Below are 13,785 nucleotides of genomic sequence, written 5' to 3'. Positions count from 1 at the left end.
TGATAGCATCTAATCTGTCCCAGCAGCTTAATAGCTTTTTAAATAAAGCAAACGAATCACAGTCAATGAGACAAAAAAGAATCTGGTTTATTGTGACAGTTTCAGATTTTTTTTTTTTTTTTTTTTTACAATGTTTAGAATATTTCATTCAGTCTTGCAATATTATGTGCTATTCTGTAAAATGTCAGCAAAAAAAGATTTGATTTGTAAACACATAGAATTAACAAGGATAGTGACAGTGCAATAATACCCTAATACCCATATTTGGAACATTTATTTTCCCAAGGGTTAACTATAAAATGCATATCATTAAAAAACAGTAAAAAGTGGCATGGACAAATACAGTAAGGCAGCATGTCCAATAAAAAACTGGAAAAGTAAAAAAATAAATTTCTCATTCCCTGGTCCACCCTAAAGCAAAGACACACATTGTCACTGATACAAAGTACCAACTTTTTAATGTTTATTTTAACTAACTGTGTCCACTTTTAGAAAATCTATAATCTACTAAACAACAGTGCGCTATTCAGCTTCACATAGCCAGGTTTACAATGTGCGCTGTCTGGAAAAAATGTAAAAATTACATTCAAATTATTAAATCCCTTATGAGCCAAGTAAAGTGATGAGTCAAGAAATTACACATTAATCTTCACGTCTATATAAAATCCCTGATTGTCGAAGGTCACTTACACAAAATTAATATTTAAAAATGTCATCACAGTGCTAAGCTACTCCTTGCATTTTGATGACCCACGCCTGGGCAGGAGTGTAGGGCAGTTCTGGCAGAAGCATGACGAGGCCAGATGAATGCAGAGGTGCCCATTTTAGAGGGTCAGGGATGCCCAATAGTGTCACCTAAATGGAAAATACATTTAAAAACAAATACACGAATTAACAGCAGTGATTTGCCATTTTCTTTGCAGTTGAATGACAATAGTGTAAAACAGTGCACACAACCACAGAAATACGTACCACGGTTTTCTCCGAGGTTACAGGGGTAAAGAGTTGAAAAGAGTACTGCCCTGGATTGGTTAGAAAGATGGCATACACAGCAGAGTCTGTTGAAGTGTACCTGTAATTGGGAGGAAAAGCAGAGGAACGTATTTAAACACACTGCTTTCTTACAAATCAAGTAACATTATAATTATTTATTACCTCTGGGTGATGCACAGCATTTTGTTGCATATTCTAGCACATATTGAGCTTTGCACTTCTACACTCATCTCTACATGGCACCAATTTATTTCTCTACTGTGTATATATTACTATTTTATTCTGTACCAAATTCTTTTTATCTCTGTAAATATTTTGTTCATTTTGTATTTTCCAAATTAGTTTGATCTAAATTCTTTCACTGTTTAACGCGCGCAGGAAGTTATCAAAGCATTTTACTGCTCATTCTATGTTTGACTATGTATGTGACAAACTTTGATCAAGATACTTTTGCCCTGATCCAAATATACAAAATATCCTCAGGCTTTAGACAAACTTTTTGTATTGGTTTCACTGGCACAGCACAAATTATTTTGACAGCATTGCATTTAACATCACAGCTTAACTTCACTTTTTTTTTCGCTGTCAATATAGGTAATGTTGACTTGTTATTGAATAACTAACAATCTGTTTAACATAAAGTTCTGTATTTGAAGCACAATTCTACTGAAAAACATTTTTGGTACCTAAAGTGCTTTACTGAGCTGAAACTTAAACTTAAAACCTCTCAAGATGAATGAGAACTAAGATCCAAAAATGCAAGTGTTTTAGGGGCTTCAAATTGAACATCACATGGACTATTCTCCATTGTAATCACATGACCCTCAGATGGCCAACTCTTGTAGTTTGTCCTTCACACTACAGGTTAGTGCTGGACTAAATGGCAAATTTTTTTTTTGCAATATATTTCTTAATTTTGGTCGATATATTATAATTTCTATATGAATAGTATAAATGCCACTGCCTGTGGTGTACATCATCATACATGCTGGCACTGGCAGACAGTGGAAGTCCATAGTGTAAATACTTCATATATCTCTTACAACACTAGGCCAAATGTGTTTAATGACAAATAATTTATAGGAAACTGTCAAACGCTGCCAGAGGGTATTTTCAGGAGATTCTAGGCTACTCAAGTATGTCGTAAAGAGTAACTACACTCTTAAGACATTTTTTACATTAATAGCTGAAATGTGTTGCTCTGTAAAAATGAAGTATACCAGCCCTGCTTAAAACGCTTTAAAATAAGATGCAAATATTAAGAAAATTGTGATTTTTCACCATATTTTGATCAAAAGGTTATTTAGTAAATTCCAAATGAAAAAAAAAAGAATGTTCTTGGTATACAAGTATAAATACACAAGCTGGCCCGAAAATAGCAGTTTAGGTACAATGGCTTACAGCTAACTGGTGATGCTAGCGTTATTTCCGAGCTGAATTAATCACTTGTTCTGGTCAGAGCGTAAAAATTCTGTACCTTCATATGATATGTGAATTATGGCTAAAGTTTACGGATTCCTTAGTTATTACCCTCACAACGACAATGCTAGCTAGGCTAATGATTTAAAACAGATGTCATCTTCTATGGACATACAGAACTTGGCAGATAAGAACTGGTGAAATGTAAGTGTGTTGAGGTGAATAGGTTGGAAAGGTCTTTGGTGGCGATTGGTGGCAAATTACATCATCTTATAAACAAAGGCTCACATTTAAATGTTTTCTCTTCTGGTTCTAAAGCCACAGGTCACAAGCAAAGTGTACCACAATTTCAGAACTGAAACTGCTGCCAATAATTGTTTATGTGAAGAGATTAGAAGCTGCACAGCATATCATTGCTGTCCAATTAAAAACAAGCATCTCAAAAACAGCAACTTTACAGGAGGGGGATAAAAAATTTAATAATAGAGTTCAATGTATAAATAGCTTATTTTAGGTCATTTAGAACATTTCTTTTTTTATGTCAAATTTTTTCCCAATTTACACGGCCAATTACACAACCCACTCATTAGGACTCCTCCTATCACTAGTGATGCCCCAACATCAGGAGGACCACATGCCTCCTCCGATACATGTATCGGAGGAGGCATGTGGTCCTCCCTCACTCTCCCTCAACCTCACTCTCTTTCACTCACACTTTCATTCACACTCTTGCTCACACTCTTACGCACTCTTTTTTTGCTCACAGACACACTCACCAGGGATAGGGCTTTGGGTAGGGGTGTTGTACTAATAAAATTCTTTTAAGCTTGGCAGTTCTGCCCGTATCTTTGTAAAGCTGTTTTGTGACAGCTTGTGACAAAAAATGTGTAGCACTCTTAACACTGCTGCTAAATAACTCTGCAAACCTTCACAAGAACTTTAAAGTGCCCTACAATCACATGACAAAGCAGATATTCTACTGTAGCGTTACTGATACAGCTAGAAAATGAGCTGTTCTCTAGCTTCCAAAATTAACAATGGTGTTTCCAGTGTAAAAAAAAAATAAAACAAATAAAACTCACCAGACGGGCACAGTGCCATTCTCAGTGGAGAGCCTCCATGGTTTGGTGCCATAAATAGCCTCCCCATTGATTTTCAACCATGCACCAATGGATCGGAGACGTTCTTCAAACACGATTGGGATCTTGCCATCTGATGCAGGCCCGATGTTGAGCAAATAATTCCCTCCAAGAGCCACGGTGTAGACGAAGTCCTGCAGTCAGGAGACAGAGATACAGAAGGAGCAAAAGTTAGCAATAATTCCGCAGATAGCTACAAAGATTCAACATAACTTACATTACATGACAACTTCTTTTTCACCTGTATAATGGCAGGTAAATCCAACACATCGCTGAATTTCATGTTCCGCCGATAACCCCAGGAGTATTTATCCATTGAATTACATTTCTCCCATTTGTGCTTGGGTGGCTCAGTCGGAGTGTACTTGTCAGCACAGTTGTAGTAACCGCCATGTTTACAGTAGCACCCCTGTCCCCACCGGTCATTGACCACAATTACATCCTGCATGGAGAAATTTAAAACGGAGATAAATAAAAGAATGCCAAAACAAACTTCAGATCAAAAAAAAGATTACACAACAGGTTTTCTACCTTGACGGGACTGTCATTGTAGAGCCAAGCTAGGAATTCTGTGGAGTTCCAGTAAGTATCAGGGGCTTCCCAATCGCCATCAGACCATATTAGTTCTGGCTTGTACCTGAAAAGATGGCATTTCTTATTTGCTTACGCAAAACACTTGGAAGCTAAACAATCTAAATTGTGTGCATACTCAACAGGTTGCAAAGACCAATGGGATTTTAACATTTCCTTATGACACACCACATGACATGCTGAATGTGCAGGTGCTTCCAGTTACCTTGTGACCAGATCATAGAACTCAGGCATGACTTTGCTGGAAACAAAGTCTTGTTTTGTGAAGTTCGAGGCCTTGTCGCTCAGGTAAAGAGGGTGAAACCATTCAAACAGGGAGTGGTAGAGTCCAAAGTGCACAGACCTATAGCATAAAAAACACAAACATGGCATTAAGCCCAATATCTGCATTACTTGTACTAAATGAAAGGCATGCATATTTGAAGGACACCAACAGAGACTAAATTGAAAACACACTTTCGTTTACGAACAGCAGTTGCCAACTCTCCGACGATGTCTCTGTGAGGCCCGTTATCAACAGAGTTCCAGTTCCATGAAGTTGGGGATCCCCAGTTGGTGAAGCCTTCGTGGTGTTTTGAAGTAAACACAATGTATCTGTTCAGCACAAAAATGAAAACATTAGTAAATCATATTTTTCAATCCAGTAAAGCTTGATCTTTGTTTTATTATGAAGGAATTCTAAAAGGTCTAAATTTGCTGCTTTAAACTGATTCAGCTCACTTGCGCTGAGCTTTATGTTTTACTGTGTATTTTATCTATCTTACCTAACTATCTACTTCACAAGAAGAAATAGAGAGTGCATAAATTCAGTCTTTTTCCTCTCTAACATCCGAGCCGACTGCATTTTCTGCTGATCACAAAGCTGATATGTAATCACTACCACAGCTTACAGGATGAAACGAAACCATGAAGACTTTCAGGAAACGGTCAGTGTACATGTTTAACCCCTCTCCATTTCATCACTTCTCATAAACAGTGCAACTACAAAATGATGTTTCAGCATTGTAATCATACACACTGCATGTGTGTAAGGCATATACTAAAATAAATAAAAATATCACAAACATCATGCTACAACTTGATTGATACAGATGGATAATCTGGACTTTTGTAATTGCTGCAATTTTTCATGACATCAATTAAAAATAGTTTTTTTCTTAGTAGGTTTTGTAATTACCTATATACCTTATTTAAGAGGCAATAATAAAACATATTAAACCCTGTTGAATGTGTTTAAGTGTTAAAAAGATGCAAGATATTTAAACTTAGTTTTTGCTGCATCCCTGTAAATAAAATTAATTTTACTCCAATCTTTGATACACCAGCTAGATTAGTATCAGTATAGGATTAAGTATTAAGACATGTTGGACCACTGGCTTATTTGAATACTGGCACTGTACTACTGTATTATTGCAAAATATCACAGAACAATAAATACTTCACACTATTAGGGGTTTTATATTGTATTAAGGATAATTACATTTATTTAATTGTCATCCAGCCCTAACCTTACACCACCCCACATCACACCATCCATCCTTCCATCATCCAGCTAAAGATCAGCTGGTCATCTATAAAAAAATAATAAAAAACCTATCCTATGCTGGCCAAGAACTACTTAAAGAGCTGGACTACTACCATCCTATGGGATGTGAGTTTTCTGGATGAGCAGCTGGCCATGAGCTGGATTTTTAAGCAGGGCATTTATGCAGTCACTTACTTCGCCCCAGAAGCTTCAAAGATCTCAGCCCATTCATCTGCATCCCAGAACTCGGCTTTAAAACCAGGAGCAAACTCTGCGTACTCGAATCCAGGAGGGTAGTTTTTAGTCATGAACGAGACGTAACTCGAAGAATTCTGCTTCCAGTTCCACCAGAACCACTCGCTGCCGAAAGACGGTACTGAGAAGACCCCCCAGTGGATGAAAATGCCGAATTTGGACTGGTCATACCAGGAGGGGAGCGGTCTGGCGTCCAGGCTTTTCCAGTCCGGGGTGTAGCGGGCTGTGCTGCCGGACACGCTGCTCAGCAGCAGCACCGCGCTCAGCAGCAGCAGAGAGAGCGGAGCCGCTGAACCCATGTTTACTATAAGTTAACTAACTAACTAATAACGACGGACAGCCAGCGGTCTCTAATAAAACATAGAGGGGTCTAACCTATCTATCTACATCCGCACTGACAGTATCTCGAGCCCGTGTCCGGCTCTCAGGAGCGAGCTGGACCAGTTTTATGTTTTTTTTTTTCCGCTCTGATCATATGACCAGACACCTTACAGAATCATATGACACGAGGGCTTGGCCAAGCGTTGTGATTCTATCAACACTTATTTCAGAACAATTTCTTACTTTTTTTATTATCTACATTATTCTATGTGTTTAAGTTTGAAAAAGCTTTACGTTAGTTTTGCTCTATATAACTATATATATATTATCAAACTAGTTCATAGTATTCCATTTACAGAATCAAAACAGAGTTTTATTAAATTTTAGGGGGACTTTTATTTTGAAAGAAAATCGTTTTGAACTCTGGCCAAGTGTTACAAGAATCACAATGCTGCTCGGCCAGAGTCCAAAACGATTTTAGAACCTGTCTGTAAATAAATTACTATTAACAAGTTGAAGAAAATACAGAGTCTTAGACAATAAATGCCATATATATATATGATTGAATATATGTAGATCATAAAAGAAAAGGTAGGAAACCAATACTAGTGTTGCTGGTTTAACCCTAGTAATTTATCAATATATTCTGACTCACAACACATAGCATTTTAATAAAAGTAGCATTATTTTATACTAGGCAAATAGACAAATTCAGTGGTTTGCCGCGCTGTTAAAATCAATTCGAAAACAAAGGAGTTCTATTTAAATGTAAAATATCACAAGCGGACTTTTATTTTGGCAGGAAAGTCACATGACTGCTCATTTCACAGCGCTCTATGCTTGATACTACAGCAGCCTCTTTGTGCCTTCAGGAAGCTGAGGTTTTAGTACTCCAGGCAGTCACATATGGAGAGAAATTTGTGTAATAATGTGTTGTTGGTGAATTCATGTATAGTTTTATAATAAAGAGATCAAGTGCAGTGAAATGTAAAAGTGGTTCTGCATTTCATTTTGGCAAATATTCTGCATGTTAGTTAGTAAAAGCAATGCATCGTGTAAATTGTATGTCCTTTTTTCCATTATAGTGTTTGCTTTTCAATTTGGCACTAACTCCTCCCCATGGAATGCACATTTGCTGCATAATAGAAACTGCACTAACTGAAAGGACATCACATAGAACACGTGATCACATTTTTTGGGGGGGACTTTGGGACATCGAACCAAATGATTCAGAAAAGGATTTGAGACGTTCCAATGATCATCCACCACAGTGCGGGACCATTAGACACTTTACCTGTTTGTCTTAAAGTCCAAAATTATCTCAAAAAGCAGACCCAAGTCTTTTTTGAGATACTTCCATTTCACAAATGCTAATGGTTTTGACAAATTATGAGCAATAAATAATAAAGCAATGCAACGTGTGTGATTTTTCTCAATGTTTTGCTTCTTTGAAATGTGATAATGTTGTTGTGTATCATATTGACAACAAACACTGTTCTGAGTTCAGAGAAATGACAGTTCAGCTCTCATTTAGAAACGTGGGGAGAAAACATTCTGATCTCAGATCAGCTGCCTGCAATTAGGCATGTACCAAAGCTTGCAAAAAGATTTGAAACGCTTTGAAACTCTTGTGACACAACACAACCTGTTCTGAGGCAGTCACGTTGCTTTTTTGTAAGCCTGTTGGGAGCATCGTCTGAAAGCCTGTATTTGGGAGTGCTGGGGGCAAATAGCTTTCATAGCTTTTTAACGCTTTCAGTGCAAACTGGATATTCCCTCAACTCTTTATGCAATACAGCAAGAGCTTAGCCAAAAACCTTTTACATTGTATAATAAATAATCATTAAGGAAATAAAAACAATATTTATGTCTAACACAAACCTGGTGCCACCTTTTATCTCACCCAGTAATGTTAGTCTTTTGGAAAAACTACAGCTCAATACCAGTGAAAGAGGATCTAAACTATTCTGTAGAATCACGACTAAGGCCAGCTTAAAGAACAATGTGCTTATAAGGTAGACAGCTATAATATGAGAGTTGTGAGTCTAAGTCAGCCACTGGGGCTTGTGGAAGTCTGTCACTCTTAAAACACCCATTTTAAAAGCAGGTTCAAGAAGGAACTGAAAATTTGCACAGCTAGCTTGGAATAGAAGGCATGCAGAACATGGTGCTTGGTGCTGTGCATGCCCCAAATAGAATGGGGCACTTTGGTGTGGCAAAACATTAAAGCAGCTGAAACTGGGACACTGCTAGCTGGGGTGCAGCCACAATGCGTAAATTTTTGTGCAATGCTGTGCTTAACAAAGAAAGGTCTGGGTGAATGATCACAGACCCAACATTAACTAATGCAATCCAGCACCACAACGGAGCAAATTGGGGGAAGATGTGCATGAGCCTGCCTGAGTTTGAGCACAGCTTACTGCTGAGAATGCAGACATCATGTCAGCTAGTCCAAGAGAAGTACCTGGGGTGTGGAGAGCCACTCACCCTGGGTACAGCTATGTGTTTAAATTGAAGAGGTGTGAAGACCAGTTCAGCACTTGACACTAAGGGTGGGCAATATGTTATTTTTGTGAAAACTGATGTAATTTTTTTTTTGAAGAATACATTGCGCAATAAAATTAAAATTCAATTTTACTTGCCAATATTATTGCACACGATATGATGAGATATCAGTTAGTTACCAGATTGTAAGGTCAGTGATCCATCTAATATTACACAAAGAGTCAACAAACAGGCTCCTATCCCAAATACTTCTAATGTGCTGAATCCACAATAGACAATACGAAATGCACTCGTATAATCACCAGTATATTTATTTGTCTCTCAAATAAAACATAAATGTTTCTACCCTTAGTCCTTTCTCAGCCTTAGGCTTTCCTAAAGGCCGAAATGAGCGTGTTTTTTATCCATCAATTAAATACATATACTCGCCATTATACAAGTGCTGTTCGACTCTCCTCCTTTTACTAAAAAAGCACTCTTTTTACTAATAAAGCACTCTTTTTACTAATAAAGCACTCTTTTTTTTTTACTAATAAAGCACTCTTTTGTAGTTAATTTAATGGTAAATGAGAGCAGTGTGATTTTTTTATTTTGCTACAAACAGCAAAAAGGCTGTACCCTAATGGCTCCTATTGCCCTAAAATATTTTAGGGTGTTTTTGAGTGTCTGAAATGAGTTTGTATGAGTTTATCAGTCACTACTTGTGTTAGTTTGTTAGCTAATACTACATATACTTTGACAGCGACATAAACATGCCGGCGACCATCTACTGTAACGTCTGATTCTCTCCCCTACAGGTCCCAAATACTGTACAATAAACTTAAAGGAGGTTGATTGGTTTAAGTGTGCTCCTTCTGTAATAGAGCATTGTGGACCTTTTGCATTTAACGTTACTTACTTCGCCCCAGAAGCTTCAAAGATCTCAGCCCATTCATCTGGATCCCAAAACTCTGCCTTGAAACCAGGGGCAAACTCTGCGTACTCGAATCCAGGAGGATAGTTTTTATCCACGAACCAGATGTACCCAGGAATTTTCTGACCCTTCCAATACCACCAGAACCACTCGCTGCCGAAGGACGGTACTGAGAAGACCCCCCAGTGGATGAAAATGCCGAATTTGGACTGGTCATACCAGGAGGGGAGCGGTCTGGCGTCCAGGCTTTTCCAGTCCGGGGTGTAGCGGGCTGTGCTGCCGGACACGCTGCTCAGCAGCAGCAGCACCGCGCTCAGCAGCAGCAGCAGAGAGAGCGGAGCCGCTGAACCCATGTTTACTATAACTAACTACAGCTGCGCGGGGGACAGCCGTTCTAAAGTAAACGGAGAACTGTAGGCTACCTAACTACAGCCGCGCAGACAGTACCTCGTGCCTGAGCGCGGCTGGTCTTTCTGGACTGAGATCGAGTTGGACCGGTTACCGGTGTTTTTCTTCTACTCTTCCGCTCTGATCATATGACCCGACCCGAGAGCTCTGCTCATTCAGGAAACCGAGCTTATACAACACTCAGAGCCTCACGTGCTTTAACCTACACTAAGATACACTATAACTCACCTGACTGATCAGATGTCACATGCAGTAACAGCTCTGCAAAAAATAAGAGACCACTTAAAAATTATGATTTGATTTTACCAAATTGAAAATCTCTGGAATATAATCAAGAGGAAGATAGATGATCACAAGCCATCAAACCAAGCTGAACTGCTTTAATTTTTGCACCAGGAGTGGCATTAAAGTTATCCAAAAGCAGTGTGTAAGACTGGTGGAGGAAAACATGCCAAGATGCATGAAAACTGTGATTAAAAACCAGGGTTATTTCACCAAATATTGATTTCTGAACTCTTAAAACTTAATGAATATGAACTTGTTTTCTTTCCATTATTTGAGCTTTGCATCTTTTGTGTTATTTCAGCCATTTCTCATTTTCTGCAAATAAATGCTCTAAATGACATTTGTCATTGACATTTGAATTTGGGAGAAATGTCTGTAGTTTATCGAAAAACAAAACAAAACAGCAATGTTCATTTTACTCAAACATATACCTATATATAGCAAAATCAGAGAAACTGATTCAGAAACTAAAGAGCTCTCTTCATTTCTGTTCCAGAGCTGTATATACTCATCAATATTTTTTTCCTTATTTGTACTATTTACTACAGACTACATTGTACTTAAACTTATGTAAACCTAGCAAAGTAGGCGCTAAAATGGTTTTATCTTCTGAATTGAGATTGATTGTGCTATTTTTTTATATATATTGCAATTACTTTGAAACCAATAAAACATTACGTAGAAATGACAGGGATTAACAAAAACATGGCCAATATTAACTCTTATTAACTGAAAAATAAGAATAGAGCCCCCAGTACAAACTGAAAATTAAATTTCTACAAATTGTAGGAATTTGGACCAACCTATGCTAGTCAAGAGCTAAAGTGGTGCAACCAGATTGACTAGCTTAAGCTGGACATGTTTTCTTTTAATTAGGGTTATTAGTGGTGAAAAAAATTAAATATCTTTTGATCCAATACATTTATCTGTGTATTAATGGAACATGGCAATAATGAGCATATTTATTCATCATTTATTTCAGATTATTTCATATTATACATTAATATAAATTGCTCATAAAATGTATTTTTATATTTAAATATCTCTGTACACACGCATCCAACACATCTGACCAATTTGGATTTTATTAAAGTCCTTAGTTTAGCGAAATTCTTAACAATAAGCACACAATATACACATAAATAAACTCCAGTCCAAAAGCAGAGCTCTGCACCTTTCAGGTTTTGGCCCCACCTCTCGGTTTTGTTGGTGTGACACACCTGTTAAAACAAACCAGCTCCATAAGCTCCTCTAGAGTAGAGGTGGGTGTGTTGAAACAGCCATCCAATGTGATTTGCATTTATTTACTTACAGGCGATCTTATCCAAACCAGCTTACAACTGAATCTTGTTACAAATTCAGGCTAGTGTATTGTTTGGAGTCTTGAAATGACTGCAATTATTGGTGCAGAACTGTGTGCTTGCCTGTATGGGAAATACAAACTGTAAAAGCGTTGTTGCTCACTATTCTACACCAATAATCAAATGTGCAAGACACAGTACCTAGGATCCTAAGATCATGGCATGCTTCAAAGAGCTTAAAAAAAGTGTACATGGGAAGTGAGGACTGTTTCTCTGGTTTGATTCCAAAGAAAAGCTGTTGCAGAACAAACTGCTGAAAGTTAATGCTAGATATCTCTAATGGAGTTCATGCCTTAAAGCTGTTTGGAAAGTAAAAGGTGGCCCTACACAATATAAAATATAAAATTTAAATGTCTTGGTGGATTAGTGAATATACTCTAGCTCTTCACACCACATAGCAAAGAGCCATTTTTTTAATCATGTACACATAGTAATTGTGTAATTTAGTTTAATTTTACTTTTGGCCATTACAGAGTGAATTAAATTAAATACCAATGTGCATACCACTGCATGTGGTAGGCTTTGTATCAACACTCTTATTTGTGCTTCTACAGAGTAACTGTCACTGTATTTATGATTTTTAAACTCATCAACAAAGCAACGAACAAGTGAACATTCATAGAGAAGGAGGAAGAATGCCCTACATATGACTTGCCAAGTCACATTGGGCGACACACTTTGTGATGTTAACCCCTTTGTTTCTGAAAGTAAGAACAAAGCCGTTACTTTGTACTTGGTTCTCTAAACCTGAATTTAAACCAAACTGAATTGCCCTCCTGTGGTTATTGTGTAGCCTTTACCTGCTAGCTAGTAAACAGCAATACCCACCAAGCAGCAATACCCACCAGAGGTCATTTGGATGTTGTGTTTTTGGGCTAAATCTGGCCAGACTTCCCTAGTCTTTATTTAGCTCAGGAGTCACCAAATCTTATCCGGAAAGGGCCGGTGTGGGTGTAGGTTTTCACTCCAGTAAACATGACTGTATGTGTTTAATTAACTAGTCTAACTCTCAAAAAATTGGTTAATTATACATGGTGTGCTTTTAATGTATCCCTCAACTAGTCTTTCACAATTGGGCTGTGTTTAGTATGTCTGTTTGGTCCAAACTTAGACTAGGATGGATGTCTTTTACAAATCACATTTAGCCCTGACACATAACCCAAAAAACACCAGATGTCATTGTTCACTGGACTAAATAGGGTTAATACTTCTCAGCCTTTATTTAGCTCAAAATAGTTGCTGAAAATTGGGCTGTTAGTGTGTCTGATTTGGATCCAAATGTAGACCAGGATGGACATATTTGGTTCCCCTGTTTCAGTCCCCATTTACTGTAACAAACCAACAAAAATTAATACACACCAAAAACAGCCTTGCAGAACAGTTTGAAAACTTAATCACTCAAAATTTGAATACATTGTAATGTTTACTGTGGTTGTTAAAGTGGCTGTTTTGAAGTACATTCTTCTACATCAGCATTTTGTAACAGTATCTAAATAAAATGTAATAAATCTAAAGGGAAGGCAAAGGGAACAGGCTTCTATGCATGTTAAAATAACTGAAATAGACTAAAATAAAGGTAGATGTTCTCTTTGAAGATGTGTTCAGAGACAAGATGTGTTTTCAGTGTTAATACAATGTGAATTTAAGTGTATAATAATAATAATAATAATAATAATAATAATAATAATAATAAATATAGCCGCAAGCGGCAATCATCGGGTTCAAGCACCAACTTGCACAATGGTGCCTACTGGAGCATTGAATGGTGATGTGTAAGAAGGTCTAATATGATTGGAGATGCCCTGTCACATTTAGAAATTATCAAGTTTTTCACCTGTTATTAATGTTGAGCAGAGGCCTTTCAACCTGATCAGTGCTTAAATTCACATGTAAATCTAGTGAACTTTGTAGGATATTCATTAAGTGAGTTAGAACTAGTCAAAAGGTGTCTACATGTTATTGGTATTGATCAGGTGGCTTCAACCAGAATGTTCACAAAGTGGTATTCAGATTGACCTTTGAACCTTTGCAGAACAAGCTGAAATGTTTGACCAAACAAGTTTAAATTAA

The 13,785-nt window shown here is 37.5% G+C and overlaps 1 protein-coding gene across 2 annotated transcripts; it reads right to left on the bottom strand.

Moving 5' to 3' along the window:
* Nucleotides 1–66: 66 nt before the first annotated feature.
* fuca1.2 (alpha-L-fucosidase 1, tandem duplicate 2) lies at nucleotides 67–10,186 on the bottom strand. 2 transcript variants are annotated; one of them, XM_015605832.3, is made up of 8 exons: nucleotides 9,647–10,186; nucleotides 4,599–4,736; nucleotides 4,348–4,485; nucleotides 4,083–4,188; nucleotides 3,793–3,993; nucleotides 3,495–3,685; nucleotides 973–1,072; nucleotides 67–855 (listed from the first exon to the last, which is right to left on the bottom strand). In XM_015605832.3, the coding sequence occupies exons 1-8, from the start codon at nucleotides 10,012–10,014 to the stop codon at nucleotides 724–726; spliced, it is 1,374 nt and encodes a 457-aa protein (XP_015461318.3). In that variant the 5' UTR covers nucleotides 10,015–10,186; the 3' UTR covers nucleotides 67–723. The 2 variants fall into 2 exon arrangements, with proteins under 2 accessions (XP_015461318.3, XP_007249384.1); XM_007249322.4 differs by lacking the exon at nucleotides 9,647–10,186 and adding an exon at nucleotides 5,863–6,374.
* Nucleotides 10,187–13,785: the final 3,599 nt, after the last annotated feature.

This window comes from Astyanax mexicanus, chromosome 3, assembly GCF_023375975.1.
Source record: "Astyanax mexicanus isolate ESR-SI-001 chromosome 3, AstMex3_surface, whole genome shotgun sequence".
NCBI lineage: Eukaryota > Metazoa > Chordata > Actinopteri > Characiformes > Acestrorhamphidae > Astyanax > Astyanax mexicanus.
The sequence above is the reverse complement of the archived record's forward strand: the minus strand, read 5'-3'. Positions and strand labels throughout refer to the sequence as shown.

Excerpts from the sequence above, each read along its gene's own strand:
- fuca1.2 (XM_015605832.3), bottom strand. The coding sequence starts at position 10,014 with ATGGGTTCAGCGGCTCCGCTCTCTCTGCTGCTGCTGCTGAGCGCGGTG. Across the intron at positions 4,486-4,598 it reads ACTGCTGTTCGTAAACGAAA|GTCTGTGCACTTTGGACTCT; the intron begins GTGTGTTTTCAA and ends TTTATGCTATAG. Across the intron at positions 3,994-4,082 it reads ACAATGACAGTCCCGTCAAG|GATGTAATTGTGGTCAATGA; the intron begins GTAGAAAACCTG and ends TTCTCCATGCAG.